Source organism: Diachasma alloeum, unplaced genomic scaffold, assembly GCF_001412515.2.
Source record: "Diachasma alloeum isolate Michigan unplaced genomic scaffold, Dall2.0 Dall_scaffold_00300, whole genome shotgun sequence".
NCBI lineage: Eukaryota > Metazoa > Arthropoda > Insecta > Hymenoptera > Braconidae > Diachasma > Diachasma alloeum.
The window spans coordinates 359,925-386,027 of NW_021680439.1; the positions used below are offsets into that span (position 1 = coordinate 359,925).

The 26,103-nt window shown below is 38.9% G+C and overlaps 4 protein-coding genes across 5 annotated transcripts; 2 read left to right on the top strand and 2 right to left on the bottom strand.

Moving 5' to 3' along the window:
- Positions 1–1,198: 1,198 nt before the first annotated feature.
- On the top strand, positions 1,199–8,758 carry LOC107039461. The gene is made up of 6 exons (XM_015259075.2): positions 1,199–1,384; positions 3,588–3,803; positions 4,743–4,979; positions 7,328–7,456; positions 7,600–7,822; positions 7,885–8,758. Exons 1-6 carry the CDS (start codon positions 1,317–1,319, stop codon positions 7,912–7,914), a joined length of 903 nt encoding a protein of 300 aa, XP_015114561.1. The 5' UTR covers positions 1,199–1,316; the 3' UTR covers positions 7,915–8,758.
- Positions 8,759–9,401: 643 nt separating this feature from the next.
- Positions 9,402–10,088, bottom strand: LOC107039431 (the record flags this gene model as incomplete). The annotated part of the gene is made up of 1 exon (XM_015259032.2): positions 9,402–10,088. A coding segment is annotated over one exon (687 nt), but the record flags the coding sequence as incomplete, so codon positions are not given.
- Positions 10,089–10,827: 739 nt separating this feature from the next.
- LOC107039508 (probable RNA helicase armi) lies at positions 10,828–17,667 on the top strand. Of its 2 annotated transcripts, none has more exons than XM_015259149.1 (2): positions 10,828–10,989; positions 11,069–17,667. In XM_015259149.1, the coding sequence occupies exon 2, from the start codon at positions 13,331–13,333 to the stop codon at positions 17,174–17,176; it is 3,846 nt and encodes a 1,281-aa protein (XP_015114635.1). In that variant the 5' UTR covers positions 10,828–10,989; positions 11,069–13,330; the 3' UTR covers positions 17,177–17,667. The 2 variants fall into 2 exon arrangements, with proteins under 2 accessions (XP_015114635.1, XP_015114637.1); XM_015259151.1 differs by having other exon boundaries at positions 11,118–17,667.
- A 1,928-nt stretch (positions 17,668–19,595) lies between these two features.
- Positions 19,596–24,364, bottom strand: LOC107039460 (eukaryotic translation initiation factor 3 subunit E). The gene is made up of 4 exons (XM_015259074.1): positions 24,200–24,364; positions 22,735–22,851; positions 21,623–21,907; positions 19,596–20,539 (listed from the first exon to the last, which is right to left on the bottom strand). Exons 1-4 carry the CDS (start codon positions 24,287–24,289, stop codon positions 19,718–19,720), a joined length of 1,314 nt encoding a protein of 437 aa, XP_015114560.1. The 5' UTR covers positions 24,290–24,364; the 3' UTR covers positions 19,596–19,717.
- Between the last annotated feature and the right edge of the window lie 1,739 nt (positions 24,365–26,103).

Below are 26,103 nucleotides of genomic sequence, written 5' to 3' on the forward strand. Positions count from 1 at the left end.
ATTCTTTCCTCTAGAAAATAAGAGATTTAGTAAAAATGAATAATCCTCGGAGGAGTTAATCCAAGGTCATGTGATAGTCATCCTCTAGAACAAGATGATTGCCATGATTGAAACCTAACCAGGCTCGCCTGAGAATTATCCTCCAACTGGAGAAATACAGTATTGAAAAAATAAATACTTCTCTCAAGTGAATTAAATTCCCTATGTAACACGAGACTTGAGAGAGTAAGAGAGAAAAAGAGAGAGAGACAAATCAGTACGAACTCTTCTTTGTCCAACAGTTCTGTTATGTAGAGGAGAAACTAGTTGTATGTAAGTTGTCGTGTAAATTACGTTGGTAAATTACACCGTTTTTTACCGACATAACTTACGTAAATTACCTCGACGGATTTTTTACATTTTTTACATTCCTTCGAAAAGCTTGCAATTTTCGATTACTAGAATGTTTTATTTTATTCTGAGTGACGAAGACGCAGTATTGGACACATAAAAAATAGTATATTATGGCCCGAGGACAGATAAACAGCGAATTTTAATTTCACTTTGTTCGGTTAGAACGCGGTTCTCGGTACTTGAGGCATAAAATATCATTTTATGGCCCTAGGATCGTAAAACTGCGATTCTAATATCGATTTCCTCAGTTAAATCGCGGTTTTCGGGCCCAGAGACAAAAAATATTGTATGCCACACGGCGATAAAACTATTTCCTGACTCGAGTGATTAAAATCCTCGATTACGAGGTGAGACCCTCGTGGTTTATCACCCTTGCGAGGTATAATTTTCGCGAAGCTTCACGGTTTACGATAAAAGGTAACGTCGGCTGGTTTTTTACATTTTTTACATTTATTACGTAAATTACGTGTTTTTTACAATGTCATGTAAAAAACTGCGGTCATCGACAGATGCCCAACGCTGCGTAATCAGCCCCTCACTCCAGCACTGCTGAACAAGGATAGGCTGGGACTGGGTTTTTCTCTCTTTGGCTAAGTCTGGCAGTTTCCCACTCCACATGCGCGAGGGACAGACATATTAGTCTCTTATACCTATCCTTGTTCAGCAGTGCNGAGGGACAGACATATTAGTCTCTTATACCTATCCTTGTTCAGCAGTGCTGTGAGAGAGAGAGAGAGAGAGAGAGAGAGAGAGAGAGAGAGAGAGAGAGAGAGAGAGTGGAGATGCTATAGAGTGGGGGTAAAAATTCAACTGTGTAGTGGAAACCATGGAAGACCGTTTCACCATCCTCTCACAACAAAATAATGTGTTTTTTCGTTATTATAATAGTTTATGACAGTTGAAAAAATTGAAAAAATCTTAGAATGGTGAATTCTTGTTGTGTGTGTGGTGTTGAACGATCGGTGTTGACGGCAGATCTTACTTTCCATAAGTATGATACACAATTAGTATATTTCGATACGAGTTAGCAGGGTTAGGTCGTTCACTGAAAATCGGAGTTTTCTACAGTACATAGTAGAATACTGGTAATTTATCTCTAAATGGTAAAAAAGGTAACTGGTAGAAAACCTCTTGACCCGACCATCACTGCAGTGATTTTCGTGACTGGATTTCACGAGGGATTATACCTTGCGAGGGTCAAATGGCGCGAGGGCCATATTTCCCAAGGGTCAAACGTCACGAGGTTCATACCTAGCAAGCATCAAACGTCATGAAGGTCATATCTCGCAAAGATCATGCCTCGCGAGGGTCAAATGTGGCACAAGTCATATCTCACAAGGATCCTACCTCGTGAGGGTCAAACATCGCAACGGTCATACCTTCCAAGGGGCCAACGTTGCAAGGTTCAAAGGTCGCAAGAGTTCTACCTCGCGAGGATCATGTCTTCTCTGTTAGACCCTGAACGATTTTCCTTCCTGCTCCATTTTTTTGACCCTCATAATCGTGGACCGTTGTGACTGTCTTTCCTGCCTCCCCGGTTGTTATCGTTTGAACTTTGAGATTGTCCTCTGCCTACCTCTGTTGTTTAACCGTTACAATGTTTGACCCTCGCAAGATATAACCCTTGCGATGTTTGACCCTCACGAGGTATGATCATTGCGATGTTTACCCCTTGTGAGGCGTGACCCTTGCAACTCTGTCAGCGGGATTGTTATCACACCAGAATAACTTATTGTTGTTATTAATCACGCACACACGCGGTGAAACAAATATTTTTTGTCATTCGGCCTCGCTTTGCTCGGTTACAGTAGCTCTACCCTTAGAAAGTTATATTTCAATTCAAAGATTTTTTAAAACTACAACCAATCGCCTAAAAACTCTGTGTGATTTGGAATCGTAATTTTTTTTCTCATTTAATTGTCGTTCAAGTTTTTATAAATGAAAATGTTGAAAATTCATTATTTAACACAGGGTCTTATGTGAAAAACGCTAAATTTGACACAGCTCCGGTTAAAACAAAGATTAAAATCTATTTTTTTTCCTAAAAACGAGAAAAAAATAATAAAAAACATTGGCACCTGCTAGATAACGATTTATTGTTTTGTTTTTTTATTATTAACAATTTCCAACCAGAATCACGGGAAACTGTGAACAGGAGTAGACGTGGCAACGACGGCTTGGTCCGCTGTCACTTGGCGGGACCTCTCTCACCTCTCTCACCCGTCACATTATCCTACAGTGTTGCCACTAATTTGTCCAAGCTAGTCAATTGAAAATCTATTTATTCATACTTCTACTAAAAACAATTAATAATGAAAGAATTCTTATGCTTATGTCCTGTATAAATTATTTTAATAATTTAGACATCAAAAAAATTATTGTTAGAATCTTTTTTTTTTCAAAAGCACTCAACGAGTCCAGCCGTAGAGGTAGAGCTACTTTAAATCGCGGTTTATCCGGCCTAGTGACGAATAGCTCTAAAACCTCCTTGGTAAATTACTGGTTTTTTACATGTAGAAAACTTGGTGAAATACCGATGGTATTTTACTTGCCCAACCCTGCGAGTGAGACAAAATTTTCACGAGTGTGAAGTGCCAATCACACGAGCTGAAAATTCCCGTCCCAAATGTGTCGAACAATATTTTTCATCACGCTGTGACGAAAAGTGAACTTTTCGGCACGCTCCGCGTGCCTAAAAGTCCAATTTCCGCCACATTGTGATGAAAAATATTGTTCGTAACTCGTGAAAAAATGTTTTTTGCACTCGTTACGAAATATACTATTTTTACAGTGATGTTACGTTCAGCGAGTGGCCGAGCTGTGCTTTTTTTGTTCACAAGTAAATAAAAAGACTTTTCGTCTACAGGTAAATGAAAAGGCACTTTTCGGCACGAGGTGAGCGTAGCAGCAATGTCAAAATAGTATATTTCGTTATGAGCGCGGAAAGGAGTTTTTTTGGCTCGTGGGAGGTTTATAGCACGAGCCGAAGGCGAGTGATATAATTCCGCGAGCCAAAAAACACTTTTCCCCCGAGTATCGAGCGATATTTTTCATCACAATGTGTGGAAAAGGAACGTTTTAGGCACGCGAGTTACTTTTTTGCACAGCGTGATGAAAATTACGTTTTCATCCAAATGCAGATATTGATTGAAATATTTATATTCATCCAGATATTTGTAATATTCCACTTTTAGATTGCCTACGAATCCAGAAATGCGACGAAAATGGATCGAAGTATTGAAGAAAAATGATGTAAAAATTTCCAAAAGTCTTATTGTCTGCAGTAGTCATTTCAAACCTGAAGACTATCGTGAGTGGGCTCTTCATCCACTCCTAAAAAAAAATGCTGTCCCACGACAGGAGTTTTTAGGATCTGCATTCAGAAAACAATTGACTCAAAATTATGCGAGGTACTACGTTATTTTGTATTTCACTTTCTGTGAACTTTCATATCGGATATGATGCATTAGTGTTAGCATGAGTTTTTGATGGAAAAATGTCGGGGAAGAAATGGTACGAGGAAAATTTGGGGGAGAGAAGAAATGTCCGGAAAGAAAACACAGGTCACCATGTATGAAAAAATCGTATAGAAATTTTCTATACGGATTGCGTATAGAATTTCTATAGGATATCCGTATATGATATTCGGATATTTCTATGCGGATATTTTTTATACAAATTATTTCTATACGATTTCTACCTTTAATCCTATACGACCCACTGCCGCATGTATAGAAACATTTCGTATGGAGCGAAATTTCTCAACGTTTTTCTCTGGAGCGTTTAGACATCTTTTGTATGAAAACAAAATTTTATGTAGAAATTTATGTGTAGAAATAATTCGTATAGAAAATGTTCGTATAGAAATATCCGAATATCATATACGGAAATCCTATAGAATTTCTGTATGCAATCTGTATAGAAAATTTCTATACGATTTTTTCAGACGTGACCTTTTCACCCTGCAACGGCCTAACATCAATTTCCAACTGCAGCGCTTTCTCTCTTTCCCTATCAATGGAGGCACTTCCATAAGTGCTAATTCAGAAAATTCTAATTCCCGGAGAACTCAGGGAGAATTCACTGTAATTCCTGTTTTCATTCTTGTTTTCCTAAAAACAATCGGCCGCTTCAGTTCGCGTAGCTACCTGTGCTTCACGAAGCCCTCAGTTCGATGCACAGGATGTAATCTAGACCCTCAGACTGTACTGAGATTGTCTGATCATTAGATTAGAACCTCAAGCTTGTTCATACCCTCACATGTCACTGACCAAAACCTTGTTCTGAGTATTCCTCAAGGAATCCAAGGATACTTAATAGTGAAGAATCATGTAAATTTATTTCTGCAGAAAGACACAAGACTGTGACAATGGGGCCAGTGATCTTAACAATACGATTAACAATGAACATGGGAATCGTCGTTTTTTGGGGGCGGCTAATGCATTAGCCTCCTCTAATGTTTCTGATGACGCAAATACTCTAGAACAAGAAAATTCTCCCCATGAAGAAAGTGAGCCTGAGTATGTGAATATTGAGATCCTAACAGATGATTTCTTATCCACTGAGGATATCGATACTTCAGACAGGTAATAGTTAGAGCCTTAAGTTATCCTCTAAACATCATTAAGTCCCCCAAAACAGCAGAGATTTACGAAATTTGGATGTGTCAATGCCGAAAACGACAGTTGATCGTATGAAGATTTTTGGTGAATTTGTTTTTAATTTTTCAATTTTTTTTTGGCTTGCAGCAAGTTTTGGAAATTCTTATGGCCTTATACCCGTGGAGGAGGTGAAAAAGTTAATATTCACTATCTGGACATTATAAACATTATTTGTTTATTTTCATAAATATTATCTGTCGAATTTTATCTTCAGAAAGGGCAAGAAGGAGGCCCATATTTTTTCACGTTTTTTCGATCATTTGTTATCGAGTAGAAAACCATGAATTTTGCTCAACACGGAGGTGTTCAACGCCGCCTTAATACGTTTCAGAATACACTAAGTCGAAAACGAAAAACCATTTTGTCTTATTACAAATTAACGAAAAATGCAAAGAAAATTATCGATTTTCTGGGTAACAGTAAGTGCATGTATTACTCAGTGCTATCGTGAAGGCTATATTTCTGAAATGGGGAGGGTCAGCCAATCGACCAGACCTTTCCTCGAACGGGACTAGGGCTTTTTATAACGTAAGTGAAAAAAAAGGGCACTGAAAAAAATTATAGACGGATTTTTAAAATATTGATTTTTTATATGTATTCATATTTTTTCTGCCCATGCTCTAATTTGTTATAATATGGACGAAATCCAAGTACATACTATCTTAATAAATTACAAATTTTTTCAGATTTTTACCAATAATTTTTTTGTATTTGTAAAAGTGATATTGATAAAATATTATACTGCAATGTCAATTCGATCATCAACATCAACACATTTTTAAAATAGTGAAGAAATAGTTGGAAAAATTCGCAAAAATTTGTACTTCATTAAGATGGTTACATGTCTAAATATCACACGACAAAAATATCACACGACAAAAAAATCGCACGACAAAATATCACACGACAAAATATCCCCCAAATGTGGTTACTTATCGCACTGACCATTGAGTACTAACTGTGTCATCGTGTTTACAATTCAGGAGCCCACCTCGAATAATAGTCGTGATCAGCCATCGCCCAGTGAAAAATCAATATATAGAGTTCTTGCGGTAACAGATGTGCAAATATAAATGTAATCCGAACGCGTAATATTCTAACGCGTGATAATTTATCACGTGATATTTTTGATTTGTGATATTTTTGGCCTGTGATATTTTTGTCAATAATATTTTTTTGTGATATTTTGACGCATGATATCTTTTACCGTAATATTTAGACGTGTCACCATTAAGATAGTAGATGGACTTAAATTTCGTCCATATTATATAACAAATTAGGGCATACCCCTAGAGAGAAAAAAAATNTTGCGGTAACAGATGTGCAAATATAAATGTAATCCGAACGCGTAATATTCTAACGCGTGATAATTTATCACGTGATATTTTTGATTTGTGATATTTTTGGCCTGTGATATTTTTGTCAATAATATTTTTTTGTGATATTTTGACGCATGATATCTTTTACCGTAATATTTAGACGTGTCACCATTAAGATAGTAGATGGACTTAAATTTCGTCCATATTATATAACAAATTAGGGCATACCCCTGGAGAGAAAAAAAATAAATACAAATAAAAATTCAATATTTTTAAAATCCGTCTATAATTTTTTTTGGGCATATTTCAACTGTGTGTAATCCAAAGTTCAGCTCAATTGGTTGAAAATCGAGGCACTAGGACGTTTTTGTAGATTTTGACCCGTTTCGACCCTTTAGGACCTTGCAAAAATCTCGGAGTTCGATTTTTTCTCACTTTTTTTTTCACCTATAACACATATAAACTTTTACCATGGTCTCTATAATACCCAGAGACTTTCAAATTTCACCGCGGTCTCCCCTTAATGAAAACATTAAAAAAGTATAGAATTATTTTCAGAAGTTGACTTGAAGTCGCTCTGTAAGAACGAAATATTCTCTCCAATGTCTCGATCGCGGTAGTTGGGTGAATGAACGCAGGTACTTCACCTATTGACGCTCCTGTCATCTGACAAAAGAGACCGGCATAAAGCCGTTTGACTTTTCACCAATCTCGATAACGACGAATTTTCAGTGGGTCAAATTTTTCAGTCAAACCTTAAATTGATACTGCTGCTCGAAAATTGTTTTTAAAAATCCGGAAAAATTCTCCAAGCTTTTTCATACGATCAGCCATCCTTTGCAGCCTTGCCACATCTACATTTCGTAAATCCCTATGTGATTGGACGATTTGCTGTTCATATTTATCATAGATATAGTGGAAAATCATAATATACTTTTTTAAATATGAATTTAGTGTACAAGCCGAACAAAATAATGATTCGTTTGAGCGTCAAAGACCAAACATCTCAGCAGACTTTGGAGATCATATTTATTCGTTAAACACGAACATTTCACAAGCTGAAAACACCGAGAAGCTAAATAGGTAACGAAGTTTTTTCTTCCTAAATTTCTAAATTGTTTTTGATTGATTTTTACCTATCGCAATTTTCGATTAATTATTGAAATCATATTTTTCGTCTTCGAAAAATTTCACTTCGATGATGAATTCAACACCCCAATGAATAGATGTTGCACTGTACCTGACTCCGGAGTACTTCGTCGAGAAGACTTCAAGGATGAAGTAACCTGGAATCGATTCCTGGGTCTCTATGAAGATAGGAATACTAAAAATGCATTATTAAAACAGAAGCATGAACGTTTGAAAAACACAGTTGAGACGTACAAAGACTTGATTGAAAAGCTTATGGAAGAGAGACTATCAACCAATCCCACTACAGATTTCTTGGATGTAAGTGCAAATGCATAAAGTCATATCTACTGATTTTTTCATATGGATTTTTAACTCAATAGGGGAGGATGGAGCAAAATGGATATCGTTGACTTTTTTGAATGCATAACTTGGCATAACTCATGAACGACTTGATCAATTGAGCTCAACCTAGGCCTGTCACAAAGGAGCAAAATTGTTTTTTTTTGTCACAGCGCCGAAAAACACTTCTGACAATTGTGAAGGTTGCTGACTAAGACGAAGCCGACAAATGCAATCACGGAAAAAAATATATACTTGATTCAAGAATATTATTCTTGATTCGAGTATATTATATACTTGATTCAAATATATTATCCTTGATTCGAGCATATAATATACTTGATTCAAGTACATTATTCTTGATTTGGGTATAAAATATATTGTATTCAAGTACATTATATACTTGAATCAAGTATATAGTATACTTGATTCAAGTATATTCTATACTAAATTCAAGTATGTTTTTTTTCCGTTATCACACGAGTCAGAAAAGTAGTTTTCGATCGCGTGACGAACATAATTTTTCTTCACAATGTCCGTAAAATTACATTTTACGGACATTGTCGTGAAAAAAAAATTCTTACATTCCGGCTATAATGCAGCACTTCACGGACACTACGCGTCCGTGAATCACTACCTACAGCCGTTAAGACAAAAAATATCGTTCGTCACACGGCCTAAAAAAACTTTTCTGGGTCATATGATTACAACCCTCGTCTTCTGGCGGTTTCACAACCACACATCCGTGAGAAAAATTGATCAAAACTATTCTTTTAATGATGTATGAATTTTCAGTTTCGGCTATTCAAAATTTTTCTTTAACTAAAATGTAAAATATATTCACTATGTAATTGATTGTATAAAATATACTTTGAAATATTGTACTGCAAGTAATAAAGTTTATTCTGTAAGTCATTCGCTTATTATTTTCTCTAGACAAAAGAAAAAACTTCGGGTCGGTCAATTCAATTTAATTGATTTATCATTTAGATCTACATAGTCTTGTCCAATGGAGAGATGAGTCGCCTCACCTCACTCTTACAGAGTAGAGGCTCATATTTTATTTCACGTGAGTTAATTTTGGACATCACAAGATAGTATTCATTTACTACATTTTAGGAGCGAATTATGTACACGTTTGTTTTACTTTAGTTCGTAATGTTTCTATCAGGCTTCTTAAAAACCTGAATTGGGAAGAATTAAATCGCAAGATGTGTCCTTTATTATTCGCATTAATGATGTCTCGTACGGCATCCATTATTATTTGTGGACTAATTCCATCAGTCGTAAACTTATATACAATGGCAAAACATTTCGAGAAACACTGTAATTCCCCTTCTCAATAATTCCAATGATCACCTCAAACATGCGTCCCCCAGGGGTCATTTCTATCGAATAAAAATACCATGCACCAGTGACCGAATTATCGGAAAATTTACGAAAATCTACGATCCTATTTACTGTATAAATTTTCTTAATCTGAAGTCTGGGGCAGAGCCTTCTCCCTTTCGTGTCCTTGTAATCTTCAACAGCCTTCTCTACATGCTGAAGAAACACTTCAGCAGCTGCTCTGATGAATTTCATCAATAGGATTCCAAGGCTTGAAGGCAGTGCAGGTGCACCAGTGAGGGGAGATCCCACCGTCCGCACAGCCTCTCACCTTTGGCACTGGTTTAAATAAACTCTGGCATGTGAAACACCCAGTGCTTGCATTGGCTTCACCTGCAGACTCGATGAGAACCTCACGGAACGTCTCATAAAGGTCATAGGGTGAGGTCAGACGATGCTCATTGATTCTGAGTGATTCAACTACACTGGTATCTTCTCTCATCCAGTCTGGCAGTCTCAAATAAATGAAGGGCAGTCTCTCCTCGTACCACCCGATGAACGTCTTTCTCATTTCACCCCACCGCATCCCATGGTCACTCAAAAACACCACTAAAGTGTCCTTTATGACGCCCGATTTTTCAAATTTTTCGAACATCCCTAAGAGGTGATCGTCCACTGTTGAAAGTCCATTCACATCGTTATGGCTCACCGTATTCGTCCAAAAAAATCCGAAGTAAGGAGAACCGGCAAATGTCTCGGCGAAGTTAAATACATAATCAAAAACTCTATCCATTTCTAGTTCAGGTCCTGAACAGTATTTAGTACCGAATCTTGTTTTAGCCTTCAAGAGTCTCTCGCTAGCTAGCATGTAAGATCTGAGGTAGTAGTCGACTGGTGGAACTTTAAATCCGGTTTTTTACCGCGTAAAGTACCACGACAAAAGTAAAAAATGAATTTGTTTCTTTAATTTGAAAATCGCAGTCATGACTAGTGTTTCAGAAATTGAGTAACATCATTGAAGTACAAAAAATTGAGGAAGAAACTGAGGTGTCTATTTTACCCCATTTTTGCTTTACCTGACAACTCCTACAACGCAGTCTTACGATAATAAACTTCATTTTTATAAACTTCAAATGAAGTCGGAACAGTAGATTTGATCCAATAGAGAACTTGCATGAAGCTCAATTCTTTCCAATTCCCCTATTCACACATTTCGTATGTCTTATGATAATTATTTGAAAATCAGTCGTTTTCGAGACCAATTTTTCGGTCATGACGTCACAAAGACGGTCAGTTAACGTTTCATTGGCCGATGAAGAAGAGAGTGCGGAGTTGCCGTCCTCCATTGGCCGAGGCACTCTTCAAGATTGGGTTAGGTCGGCTCGAGCCATCTGTGATTGGTCCAGTGCTCGACCGCCTGTGTGACGTCATCAGCCATTTCAAAGCGTTTGAAATCTGCAACTTTAAACAATTCATTATCAATTAATGAGCAATATTTCAAACGTTTGTGACTGAAAAATGAATTATTCAGGTCCCAAACTTGAGATTGGAAAATTGAAAAAAAATGATGCAAGTTCCCTATTCAACTGATTATTTAAATCTGGTGTCCATATTGCCCCACCTGCCCCTATCGCGCTATTGTTGTTGTCGTTTCCACACAGGACTCAAGTCAAATTGTTCTCAAACTGAATTCAGTAAACCTCAAAAACTACGAAAATCACAGAAGCAAAAGTATTCCCAAAGGGATCTAGACAATTTTTCAACACCGAGAAACCCTAAAAAATCACAATTCAACACTCCAATGCCCAGCAGTGCCGGTAAGTCTCCCACCTAACCCCAAAATCCTTCGCCAATCCCACAAACCCCGTTAAAACGACGAAAAAAATTATTTTCAAGGCTAAACTCACTGAAATGAACTCCTCAACGCTCTCTCCACCAACCCTAGGTAACTCCTCCGGTAGAAGTGAGTCGCAGGACTCCGGTCTCTCCTCTTCAGGCACCAGTGGGACCCAGATGGTTAAGATATTCAACCACATGAAAGTGGATCTGCAGGTGCAGAAACAGCAGAAGAAACTGATAAAGGAGCTTCATCTCAAACGAGTCTCGTCCCTTCGAAAGGAGCTGGATTACCTGAAAGCAACCGAGTGGAGGTACCAAGCTATTGATGGTTATAAATAACCCCAAATCTACCCTGCAATCTTCACAAAACTCTTCAAAGACCTTAGAATCATTGACTCAACCTCTAGAATCATTGAAAAACTTTCGGGATTCTGATAAACTCCGAAAACTCCTCAGAATCCATAGAATGTTTCGTTGAAATTCCCCGAATCATCATAATTTGTCAATTTTCAAATGCGACATTCGCTCCTTAGAATGATTAAGATCGACCGAGTGAAATAAATCCACTACTGAAGGAGAAGCAGAATCTGAAGTAGCTCGAGGAAGTTGAGGACTTATTCTGAGATGTCAATAATTTTTCTTCAAAACACATCAGATCGTTGCAATTATTTTTTATGAGGAAGAGAAATAGAATGCCAAAACCTTGAGAAGCTTGAGATCTTTGGAAATTCAATAAACACACCAAACTCGATATAAAATTAATAAGATTTCGCTTTGAAATTACTCTTGTATTTATGATTTCTCGGTGGCCAAACGCTAAACTCGTTCTTTTGAGCATAACATCGGTTAAATGAAGTAAATGAAGTGCTGAAAAGAAGAGGCAGAATTATAAAAAAATTTTAGGAAATTGAGCACTTGTCCTGGGGAGCTGGAAAATTTGCTGACTTTTACTGAACTGCTTAGATTTCCCCAAACATTATAATTTTTTGGGTCTGAAGGACAGGTCAGGAATTTAATGAATACTATACAAAATTCATGAAATTTTCCCTTGGAATTTGCCCAATATCGATTACAGGAAGTAAGTGCAGTACTGAAAAGAAGAAGCAGAATTATAAAAACTTCGAGAAAATTAAACGGATATCCTGAGGATTTGAAAAATTTCTTGAATCCCACTTAACTGCTTGAAGGAGGAACAGAAATAGAATTTCAAAACCTTGAAAAGCTTGAAATCATCGCCAGGAATTTAATAAACACTACATAAAATTCATCAAATCTTTCCTCGGAATTTACTCAATATCGACTAAAGGAAGTAGTGAAATACTGAAAAGAAGAAACAGAATTATAAAAACTGAGGAAATTAAACACTTGTTCTGAGAATTTAGAAAATTTCCTGAATCCTCCTGAACTGCTTGAATTCCCCTGAACATAATTTTTTGGGTCTGGAGGACAATCACCACCTCCACTCGCCAAAAGCACTTTCTCCAAATATCGAAAGAAGGAACAGAAGTGGAATTTCAAAACCTTGAGACGCTTGAGATCATCGCCAGGAGTTTAATCACCACTACACAAAATTCATCAAATTTTCCCTCGGAATTTCTCCAACATCGATTAAAGAAACTAAGTGAAGTACTGAAAAGAAGAAGCAGAATTATAAAAACTTCGAGGAAATTAAACACTTGTCCTGAGAATTAAAAAAATTTCCTGAATCCTCCTGAACTGCTTGAATTCGCACTTTCTCCAAATATTAGAAGGTAAAGAACTCCGAAACAAGCAACAGAAATAGAATTCCAACATCCTCAGAAGCTCGAGATCATCACCGGGAATTTCGTTAACCCACCACCTAAAACAAAACTCTTTCTCAACACCTGTAATAAAAACCTCGAATATTGGTTTCAAAAATCGAACCAGAATTTGGAGAACGAACTCCATCGAGGAAAATCGAATAAGACACATTTTAAAGGAATAAAAAGCACATTGCTGCAGAAATCAACCACAAGATTGCAAAAATTCGATAAAAGCGTGAATATCCCTAAGAAACCCCATAAAACTCTGGCTTTTTGCGCTCTCAGAGGCTGCAATTCCCAAAAGATCCAGTTCTAACACTGAAGATTAGATTATTTAATCCTGGATCCATCGACGACCCCACAAAAATGTTTCCAGGCTTCTCAAGCCCCGTCGACGCCCTCCGTACCCTCTCCTCCACTGCAGACCTCAAACTGCCCTCCAAAATCTCCCATTCCCTCCACCTGCATCTCTAGAAACTCAAACACTCACACTTAAAATCTAAAACCTTAAAAAATCTATCGAAATCCCTCCAAAATGTTTTCAATTCTAAACTCCCTGAAATCCCTCTTCCTTCCGACGCCCCCTCCGACCCCAGACCTGGACTGCATAATCTCCCATTTCTCCAAAGCAGTCGACACCTTCGGCCTCTCGAGCGCCCCAGACCCCGAGGAGGCCTCAGTCCCCACCACCGGATGTTTCTACAAGACAGGAACCGTCACCTCCATCGCCAGTGAAAGTCTCCTCATCGACGACGTCTACTTCTGCGATCCGACCAACTGCGACGTCCCGAACCTCCAGTTGGGCACCAAGGTCCACTACCTGGCCTATCAAAAGTCCCCGAAGGATGAGATCAAGGTCAGGAGGATCCTGAGCGTCTACGACAACGCCTGGGACAGCTTCGTCGAGGAGACCCAGGCGCCAGTTGTCCAGAACCAACTGATGAAGAAAGCGATAGTAGCCAAGGTCATCAGACGAGAGGGGAGACTCGTTTTCCTGGACCCTCTGAACATCACCATCAACCTGGACAGCATCGACTCGACCTTCGTCCCCTACGTGGGGGACTGGGTGAGGGTTGAGTGCTTCGTCGAAGTCGACGAGCAGTCCCCAGACCTTGGGGGAGTGGTCCTGGAGGTTGAGAAACTCCAGCCACTGAGATCCAACCTGAAGATCGGGATCGTCAGCCACTTCGACGCTAGAACAGGGACTGGGGGGGTCGAACTGGACACAATCTTCTCGAAAGTCTCCTGCCAGCCTGGGTACATTCCCTCGGTGGGAGACAAAGTCGTCTGCGACTGCATCGAGAGCGACCAGGGGAAGTACACGTGGAGGTGCCTCTCGGTGGTTCCCCTGCACATCAGGAACATCTGCGATGCATCAGAAGAAAAAAGAGATCTGAAAGCCCTTGAAGACCACGATTTACTGATGAAGGAGAAGAATGGGGTGAGGGTCACCGAAGACTTGGGTCTTTTCCTCGAAGTCGGGGAGGAGAAGACTCTCGAGGTATTTGTCAGGAACTCTGGGGCCTCTCCTCAGGTTTTCTACAGGGGGATCTTCATGTCCAAGAAGTCCCAGTCCCAACTGACCCTGTTGTCCCCTGAAATCGACCAGACGCAGACGATAAATCCCTCCCAATCCCTCAAGTTCGTCTTCAAGGTCAAAGCGAAGTTCGTGGGGTTCACCGAGGAGCTCTTCATCTTCTCGTTCAGAGGATTCAAGATTGGGAGGACTTTCAAGATAACAGTGAATGCTAAGATGCCAGCGGGGTCTTCGGAGATCATTGGAGGGAGCAGACGAGGGAAGTTCATCGTCAGGGGAGACGACTGTGATCAGGAGAATTATGTTCCCGGTGTGAGGCCCTACAAGCCTCCGAATTTTATGGCAGTCAAGCAGAGGACGTTCAAGGTCCCCAGGAGACTCTGGGACGTGATCCTGTCGATTGTCAATGAGAGGACGCCCCAGAGAGAAGCAGAAGTGAGTCTTGCGGAGGAAATTCCTTGTCTCAATGAGGGACTGACGATTGACAACTACAGAGATCGGTTCCACAGTCTTCTGTACCTGGAGGAGATCAGCTTGAGCATTGACATGCAAAAGTACGACATGGAGAGCGCGATACTCAGGGCCAGTGACGAGTTTTTGGCTCTGGAAGTGCCAGGGCTGTCCGAGAAGAGGCCCTCGTTGATGATTGGGGACAAGGCTGTGGTGTCCTTCAGGTGGGACTCTTCCAGGGGGACTTATCAGTACGAGGGGTTCATCCATAAGGTGACCAGCTGCGAGGTGTTCATGAAGTTCAATCAGAGGTTCCACGACGATTATCAGGGGGAGGACTGTCAGGTGACGTTCAAGAGTTCTTACTCGTCGATCTCCAAGTGTCATAATGCTGTGGATCTGGCGGTGGGGAATCTGACGAGGGAGATTCTGTTTCCTACTTGTGTCAAGGAGAAAGAACCTCAGATTATTCTGGAGGAGATTGGAACGGGAGGAGAGGAGGGACGACGAGGAGAACGAAATTTGATGGGAAAAGTTGAAGAGCAAAGTTTGGGGGATAAGAATATTATTGAAGAGGGAAAGGGGAAAATCGAAGTTGATGAAGAATTAGGGAAAGGACGGTTGAGCCAATTGAATAAAAATATCGTTGCCAATCAGGATGAGAAAACCGTTCAAGGATTGTCGTCCACTTCACTAAATAACGAAAAACTTCAGATAACTCTGGGAAAAATCAAAGTAGAACCTGAAGCAGAGAACTCTTCACAAAACGATTCGAACAAATGCAATGAAAATCCTCAAAGAATATCAAAAATACAACTGACTCCACCTCCAACCCCTCCATACGACCAGGAAACTGAAACAATTCCTTCAATTAAATCCAAACTTCCCACCAAACCCCTAGACCTCCCCCCAGACAAATCCCTGAAGAGAAGAAAACTCGTCTGGTTCAACAAGTTCCTGAACACTCACCAGCAGATCGCAGTGAAGAACATTCTCCTGGGCACAGCTCGTCCCCTCCCCTACGTGATCTTCGGTCCCCCAGGTACAGGAAAAACCATCACCCTCTGCGAGACGATCCTCCAGATCCTGACGACCCTCCCCCAGAGCCGGCTGCTCATCGCCACCCCCTCAAACTCCTCAGCGAACCTCATCTCCGAGCGTCTGCTGGACTCTGGAGCCCTGAAACCCGGCGACCTAGTGAGACTGATCGCCCACCACTGCCTCCAGGACGACTCCATCCCCGAGAGACTGCTCCCCTACTGTGCAACTGGCAACCTAGCCTCGGAGAGTTCAGTTGGACGTTCGAGACACTACGGAGAGGGCCCCAAGGTCAACTGCACGACTAGTGTCCTTGGAAGACACAGGATAACGATTGGAACGTGCATAGCACTGGGGCAATTGTACCACATGGGCTTCCCTCGAGGTCACTTCTCCCACATCTTGGTGGACGAGGCTGGCCAGGCAACAGAGCCCGAGATACTCGTCCCCCTGACTTTGATCGAGGCCCATCAGGGACAGATCATCCTCGCTGGGGATCCCATGCAGCTGGGGCCAGTGGTCAACAGCAGGTTTGCGTCCTCCTTTGGACTGGGGGAGTCCTTTCTTGTGAGGCTACTCCAGCAGTTCCCCTATCAGAGGGATCCCGAGGGGTTCGCACGAGGGTACGACCCCAGATTAGTAACGAAATTGGTGATTAATTATCGCAGTCTTCCGGAGATCCTGCAACTGCCGAATTCTCTGTTCTATGATTCGGAACTTGAAGCCAGTCTGTCTGCAGTTGACAGTGAGGAAGCTCAGCTTCTGGAGACGCTGAGGGAGGAGCTCCCTGAGAGGACGCCGAGGAAACCTCCTGCTATTGTTTTCCATGGAGTCAATGGGGAGGACAAGCAGGATCCTGATAGCCCCAGTTGGTACAATCCTGCGGAAGCTACGCAGGTCTATCTGTACTTATTGAGGCTTTATGGTGCTGGACTCACGGGGGAGGACGTCGGGGTGATTGCTCCCTATCAGAAGCAAGTCAAGAGGATCAGGGAGCTGCTGATGGAGCTGGAGGTGGCGGTCCCCAAGGTCGGCAGTGTTGAGGAGTTCCAGGGACAAGAGAGGAAGGTTGTCATACTGTCTGCTGTCAGGTCGGGGGGGGATTTTGTGGGGGACGATGTCAAGCATGCACTCGGGTTCGTGGCTTCGCCGAGAAGGCTCAATGTCGCTATCACCAGGGCAAGGGCGTTGTTGATTATTGTTGGGAATCCGGTGTTGCTGCAGGGGGATCCTTACTGGAGGAGTGTGATCATGTATTGTGTTAGGAATGACAGTTATACTGGGTGTAATTTTGTTAAGTGGCAGGAGGAGGGCGGTGAGGGGAACGATCTGGATGAGAATGTTGGGGGTGATTGAGGATATCATGGCAGAATTCTTTTGCTCGCTTCGCTTGGTTAGATCGCCGTTTTCAAGCCCAGTGACATAAAATATTGCTTTCGACATTTCGAAGTTTTGGTGAGAAACTGTTTTGTAACGATAAGAGAGTGCTACCAGGACATGTGTGATAATTTTGTACTTGGAACGAAGAGATATTTCATGAAAAATGGAATGACGAGAAAGATTAAAAAATACAGTGAGTTGGTTAAAAGCTAGTTTAGGTAACATTAAATTCTGTTTTTTATTTGATTTTTATTTTTTGTTTTTGCGTCTCTGAGAGATGAGCCAGTGTTGAAAGAATCAACTGTGTATTTTTATTTTGCTTAAGAAGATGTGATCAAGAATTTTATAATTTAGTTTAGAGAGGAGCCTTGAACGACATTGTTGTTCACAATCTCATGAGCCACGAAATAGTATATTTCGTAACGAGTGCAAAAAAGTGGCGAGTGGGACGTTTATATCACGAGCCGAAGGCGAGTCCCACGAGCTAAAAAACATTTTTTCACGAGTTACGAACAATATTCTTCATCACAATGTAACGGAAGTTCACTTTTCGTCACAGCGTGATGAAAATGTATGTTATGACATTTTCCTCTAAACCCACTAATTCCCAAGGAGTAATTATCTCTGAGTCAGTGTTTTTAATTCATGTTCAAAAGGCTGATTAAAGCCTCATGTAATTTGCTTTTTATTCTATCGCAAATAATTTTTCTTCCACTTCCTGATCTAGAAGGAATTGTTAAAAAAATGTCCTTTTATCCACAAAAGATCGACAAAATACTGAATTATTTTATACTTAAAAGTCATGGGAAATAAAGGATAGATGGAATTTCTGAACGTGTCAACCAAAGGGATGTAAATAAGATTGAATCTAGATAATTCAAGTCCTCCTCCTCTTGTATTATTGCGCCGAATAATGCACTTTGTATTTTTATGATAAGAGTTTAAATATTGAGTATTGAATAATAAAAAGAGTTACATTTGAAATGTCCGCAAAACTCGTTTCTATTCACACAATCCTCATAAGTACCTCAGGAAGGAGTGATCCTACACGCCGAGATTTGAAACACAAATTTTTCGGAGAGCTTCCTCGATAAAAATTTCATTGCCATGTTTCTCCTGCTGATTTTTCGCCAGCAGATATTTTTACTATTGAGCAGATACTTTTCGTACTTGCCTACTGTATTTGTTCGTAAGAATTCGTAAAAACTTACCAACTCTACATTTGCTGCGAAGTAGCAGAACATAATACATCAATTTAATATTTTCAACAATAATTATTGTCAATTTATCTCGAACACAAATGATTTCAGGAAAACTACCCAAGCCTTTCTGTAAAAGAGAAAACCTCAACCAAGAGATGTGCTTTCAGTATTCTTTACCAAGATCATTCTCTCTAGAAAAAATCCATATCCAGTAAAATATGAATAAAGAAACTGCTAGAAATTTTTTTAAATTTCAGTAGCATTTGCATTCCAATTTTCAATGTTTTTAATCCTAAATCAATTGAAAATTAAGTCAAAGTGAAAGTTAATTCATGGAATTTTATTCAACTCAATTTTCCATCAGCAGAGTAATTCTATAGGTTTGTACGCTTTAAATTAAAAAAAACGGAATTTTCAATGGATTGAAAAATAAGACTAATAATTACCTGAATTTTCACGATTTTCATTGTCACATCAACCTAAAAATTACTGTTTGTAAAATTATGATATGTATTAAAAAATCTCCTACGAATTAATCGTTGTAATTTCAAATTCAATATTCAAAATTTCAGTACTGGTTTTCCAACAGTAAAATCGACTTCTCATCTTTTCGACGTCACCACCAAGCTAGTCTTTCTGCTTCAAGACAATAAAAAAAATCACCTCTCATCACTCATCAGCTACAAAAACCTACACTGAGAAAAAAAGTTTTTTGCCAAATATTCATTTACTTGAGAGAAACATTAATATTTTCAAAATTGTATTTCTTCAATCGAGTCATGCCCAGGCGAGCCTGATTAGGTTTCAGTGATAACAATCATATTGCTCAAGGGGGTGACTATTTTGCACATGACCTTGGAGGAACTCCTCTAATGATTATTCATTTTTCCGAAATTTCTCATTTTCTAGAGAGAAGAATATGGATTAATTTTTTAATGTTGACAATAATTAAAGGAGTTCATTCAATCTGATAACTAACATGATTATCTTCTAAACCAATCTAATTGACATAATTGAAACTTAATGAGGATTAATTGAAACCTGGGAATGACTCATCTAGAGGAATACGGTATTAAAAAAAATACTTCTCTTAAGAAAATGGATATTTGGCAAAAATAATTTTTTTCTCAGTCTACAAGCTCCATTTTGCCCACCCTACCCGAACCCACTCCACTCCCAAAGAGAAAAACTGATTTTCGATTTTACAGATAAAAATTCGTTTATTAAGACAATCATCGTTCTCCCCCCCTGAATTCCACATTATGAATCTTAAATTAACTCATCAGGTCACAAACCCCAGCAGCAGCCCTTGCCCTTAATTCCACACTATGCTGACAGGTTCCTGATTCTTAGCCTTCAGCTTCCTCTCGATCAAGTTCTCCAGAGCTTCGCTCCTGACACTCAGCGTCTCAATCTTCTCCACGAGCTGTTGATAAGGTGAGGCAGGCTGTCCCCCCATTACCACGTGCCCCAGTTTGCTGTCGATTTTTGCGTCGAGCCTGGCATTACGAATGAGATTGACGATCCAGCATTCAGCGACGTCAGCCTTCATGTTGAGCTTCTCCGCGAGCATTCCGATGGAAATGCACTGGTGGATCCTGCAGAAGGTCTCAAAGATCATGAGCCTCGCGTTCTCCACGAACTCATTGAGAAGAGCGATGAGGAAGAAATCGTTGAAGACCACTGTCTGGCACTCCTGGAGCTTCTGACGAGCCCCATCGAAGTCAAAGTTCACGTAGAGATGCTCTAGGAACTCGGTGATTGGGTCGCGATACGTGTAGGACTCCTGCTGGATTACCTTGACGAGATCCTTCAGGGTGGAACGTCTGGAGCGGTTGACGATAACAGCAGCAGCCAGGTAACGCAGGATGTGGGGGCACATGGTCTGGATGGCGTTGAGGTAGTGGGGACGGTACAGGAACATCTCGATTATCAGGTCCCTGCCTTTTGCGTGGTTGAAGAACACGAAGAGACTCCAGTGGATCAACCAGGTTCGCTGCTGGAGAACTTGGAGGGAATTGCCGATCACGTTGCTGTCGATGTACTCTCGGAGCTTGTTCACGTCCTCCAGGGCTGTGTCCCAGTTCTGGGCGAGGATTTCGGAGGCTAACTTACCCCAGAGCACGTTCAAGTAGTTCTGGAAGGGATAATTTCAATGAGTTGATTTGAGATTGGTTTTTGATGATTGGTTTGAGAATTTTGGGAGTAAGTGGTGTGGAGAGAGTTTTTTGGTGTGAATTTATGAGGTACAAAAAATGTCTCTCGATGATTCGCCCAATCAAGGATGTTTAACCATCTTTTATGTTTAATTTTCAATTTTTTTTTTTCATTCATTTTTTCATGTTTTTTTTATAAATCTAGGGTCAAACAAATTCAGACCACCAATCTTCCTTCGAAGATTGAGATAAATGAAACTGTTTTTGTGATGAGAATAAATAATTTGCCAAAAAATTTATTCGGATTAGTCCAATCAACGGTCGAGATTATACAAATTTGTCTGATTAACAAAATTTATAGTCTTGATAATCGGTTGTGACAAACTCGAATTGCTTTGTAAATTATTCATTCTTGTCACAAGCGTCGCTCGTGTTACTTCAATCGTTTACGCCTTTTCGACGTCAAATGGAGAACAAGATCGTCACAACAATGACTTGATCCTAGAAATTAGTTTTTTTTCAGTGCAGGAATGAGAGGAACAATGTTTTCATTATACACGAGCTCTTATGGGATTTACTTTTAAATTGATAATTCACGTAGTGGAATACTCCAAAAATGAAAATATGAAAATAATTGTATTATTTTTAAATAATCAACACGAAGATATAATAATTCAGTCTAAATTAGGTAAATTCAACGAAAAATATAAATAGAGACATAAATATAAAAGAAGAAATATAAATAGAGAAATAAATGGAGACTTTCTTTCATTTCGATAAATAGCAAGGTTTAGCTTATAACCAATTAAACATTGATTCAAAATAAGTTGTAGACGATCCAAAATGTTCGTATTGTGACGTCACAACGCAGACATTTCTTTAATTGGCTGTAACTTCTTATTCTTCGTGATTTTTCGGAATAAAAAAAATATATATCTAATGTTCTTCATCGAATCTTCATCTAATCTTCTGATTTCATTATTTTATTCAGTAAAAAAAATCATGCAACAACCCAATCGTATAGCTAATTCGAGGTATGTTTTAATGACGAAAAATATTTTTACCTTGTCTGTGGGTGGCATAATAAGCATGTAGAAGTACAAGTACGACGTTGTGATGGAGTAGTTTCCACACTCGTATCTGTACTTAGCCAATTTGACAAGATTATCCAACATCTCAATTTGGAAATCTAATTCTTGTGTTAAATAATTATTCAGGGCCTTTGAATCCCTCATTTCCTCCATCTTTTTCATCGCCTTCTCGTTGTTCATAATTGACACAACCACTGATACACTGTTTTGGAGCACTCCAAGCTCTTGCACGACTTCAGCACGACGAGACTTCAATGTCTGAAAAAAAAAGAAAACAATTTGTTTTTTTTTTATTAAAATTGCTGTGATGACCATTAATGGCTGAGAAGTGGAAGTTTTTTTTACGATGAATGGAAACAGTTCGAATAATCTTGGAGCAGGGATAGCCATATCCATCAATTATAATCACTGTTAAATTATTAAGTAGAAAAGTAGTTAATATCACCTTTTGAATTTTAATTATTGAAGTAATCATCAATTTAAATAGTCAAATTTTGAATTATTCAGTAATCAGTAATCGAGGTAGGAAGATTGACGATTATTTGGATAATCGGAAAGCCCTTATAAGAAATTAAGTATCATCTACTTAATAGAAAATTTATAGTTCCATATTTTTTAATATTTCATCAATTGGAAATTTAGGTCCGGTTGCACCAGCTTCGGGGTAACGAAAACGTGAGATAAGAAAAAAAGTAAATTTGGCTGGTCGATGGATTATTTTACTCTGGAGAGTATCTCAAATTTATCCCAGGAAGAAAAAATAGAATGTAAACCCAAGGTTAAATCAGTGTTAATTCAAATGGGGCTACAGCATAAATAAAAAATTATTCTTCGGGTCAAATATAAAAAAATGATGACTCCTACGATATAATTGACCCCAAGGATAAATTTTACCCTGGGTTTCATTTAGATAACAGGGCTTGGTGCAACCGGGCCTAAACCTTGTTCTATGTAAGTCGGAAAAATCCTTTTAATATTGAAGAAATTAATACTGATGGCCATCCCTCTTGGAGAAAACAATTAAAATAACGGCTCCACTACATCAATGAATGAACCAATGGATAAATTGAAAAGTAGTAAAATACCTCTGGAACCTCCACATCTGGATACAGTTGCATTCTGATATCGATAGCATAATCGATCATATTGGTTTTGCTGAGAATTGCCAGTTTGGCGTGGAGCAACTCATTCTCATCATAAATCTGTGAAGAAGATTATTACAGAATTATTAAAATAATCATGAATGTTTTTACTAATACCACAGACCGATCGTATTTCAGGTATCAAAAGACTTGGCATCCCTTCGACTCATCTGCCACTTTGTTATAAATGTAGGGGAAGTTGAGGTAAAATGGACCTTTTGAGCCATCAACATCTTTCGACTGAATTGTGCGATTGGAATGAATCACATGATCGCATTTTGAAGTCTAAACAAATAGGGGAGGGGTAAAATGGACACTTTTGACTTTTTTAAAAATGTTAATGACAGGTTGAAATAGTGTTGAAATTTAATAATTTTTTTCTTCAGTGCAAAGAGCAATTCTTGCCCTTTGTGGTGAGCCGAAACTGAACTTCATTGATAAGTTTGTTTATGCGTTATGAGTAATTAAAAAAAAGTCTAAAGTGTCCATTTTACCCCACCCTTCCCTACTTTGAAAACGAAGAAAAATTGTGCAATTTCACTCCCTCGAACGTAAGTGATTGATGACTAAAACGGTTCATTTTACCCTCGTCTCCCCCATATCAAGAATGAGTGATGATAAGACAAAACGTGAAAGGACCTTTTTATTCAAAATTACATACAAAACTTGGGCTAGATGGAGATGTGGCAATGCAGTGAGAGAGGGTAAAGGCAACTATATGGATACCAAATGCCGGGCATGCAATGACTCTGTAGAATCTATAGAGCACGCAATAAGCTGCGAGCTGGTGATGAGAAGACTGAAAGCAACAGATAGAGACTGGTGGACAGGCTGGAGAGGAAAGACAAATCAAAGAAGCTGGAGGAAGAAGTTAATAAATGCCCTAGCGGGAGAAGTAAATGTACCGTTGTGTGTAGGACTAGCTAAGATAGAAAAAGTGCTGAGAGATTACAGCGAAAAGAAATTTTAAGAAACTAGAAATTGCGAAAGTGCTCAAATTGTGATACTGTGATATTACCATCATCTGTTACACCCTAAAGACATTATTGACAAAAACAATTTATTGGAGTGTTATGGAGATATTTGTTGACTGGCTTGTGTAGATGTAAAACTGTAACAGTAGCATCAAGGAAATAAAATAGTCTTCTTCTTCTTCTACACACAAAACAGATCTGACATTTTCCGATGGACCCATTCCCTCCCCAAAAAAATCACATAATCAACAAAAATATTGAATTCAAAATTGATTCTCTCCTAATTAAAACATCACGATAATTCCACGTCTTCTCGCAGACAATTTTGAACATAATCCCCTCTAAAATTCCACCACTGAACATCCATAAGTTGCACATGCCACACGCATAACCCCAAAGCCACATGTTACTCTGGAACCGAAAAACCAGCTCACCTCCTTAGCCGAGAGGAACTCCAGCAGAGGAAACACCAAGTGACGGTCCAGATACTGTCCAATCTTCGATGTCAAATCGAATTTCGCCATGATTGCAATGAAATCCCAAAAATATGATGCTAACCACACAAACGAGGCGAGACCGCCGTCAAAAGGGACCTCGTCGAGGCGGCGACAGAGTTGCCAGATTGGGCGATTTGCCGCCAAATGGACGATTTTCAAAGTTCCTTTGGCGTCTAGATACGGACGTTGACGGTTTGACGATAATTTGGCGTGTTCGTAATATTTACGACTCGAGGAAAAAAATTACATAGTACAAACAATAATATTGACAAACAAACAATAATAAAAAATAATATTAAACAATAATAATAATATAACATATAAATAATCATATGTTTATGGCATAAAATTTGTAGTTTCCAATTCTTAATTTTTGTCATTTATTCTATTCATTTCTATCCCTGGTAAAACAGTCCGATTATTTTCGACTGGGTGATAAAAAATGAATCGGCGGTAATGATGTTTCTGTCTTTGCCCGTTAAATTCCGATTGCATGTTTCCAAAAAAGTGGTTGATAGATTTCATATTACGTACATAAATATTTAAATGAGTAATAAATATTAAAGATTTATATGAGCAAAATGATATCTATCAACCACTTTTTTGGAAAGTAATCGGACGATAACGGCCACATACCCTTGATCCTATTAATTCTCATAATTTTCTCAAACTCCAAACTCTACCTATCAGTCAATCGGATTTTAACGGGCAAAGACAGAGACATCATTAACGCCGGATTCATTTTTTATCACCCAGTTGGAAATAATCGGACTGTTTTACCAAGATATCGAAATACAAGGATAGAAATCGAATTTATGGATATTCTTTTATTATTCGAAAAAATATATCGATTATTTTGCATTTTTTCATTTCTTCTCATTCATAGGCTTCCCAGATTTCAAGAAAAAACAGTCATTCCAAGTTTCCACTGACACAAATGATGAAAAATAAATTTTTTCATTTTCTAGCCGATTATGTCTTTTTAAAAATTTTCAGTCTCCAATTGGTGATTTTTTCTATTCAATGTCATTCATTATATACCAACATCATGTCCAACAGAACATGTATTAATCCCCAATTGAAGTTTTGATGGATTTCGACGTATGTCTCACTGATTCTCGATAGAAATTTCTATCCCTTTTCAATAAAAAAAAAATTCATGGATTTTCAAAAGAAGTTTTCATCATTATCCATGTTTCCATTTCTCCTTAGTAATATTATAGAAATTTGTATACGTGAAATAACATATTGATTCAAATCAACTTACAATAATAATCAGTAGTAATATCCCAAGAGCTTCAAAATTATTGGGTATTTTCCGATAGCTTCGTTACAAACAAATGAGGGTGTCAAGTGTTGCACGTTAAAAAACCCCGAGCGTTTGCACGAGGGATTTTTTTGCAAAACTTGGCACGATGGTTTGTTTGCAGGGGAGTTTGAGGGAAATACCCGATTAATTTTGAATCTCGAGGGGTATTTGTCGGATTATTTTTCCCACTCGGATTTTGGCCAAGCAGAGTGCAGTGGACAACATCAGGAGCTGAATCGGGGGAAATTTAAACAAATTATGTTAATAGAATACCCCGATTTCCATAGATTGTCAAATATAAGATTCTATCTGAAATGAGCCGAAAAATGTGTGCCTACTGTGCCTACTGTGAAACGTTCAGGTAGAAAAAATGAAGAACTACTGCGAAATATTCAAAAGCTAGGAGAAAATCTCCGAAATAAAACTGCCTCAAATACTGCGCTCTGATTGGTCGCAATTCGATTGGAAAAACTAATCATGTGAAATCAATCATAGTCAACGTTGGGCATCTGTCGATGACCGCAGTTTTTTA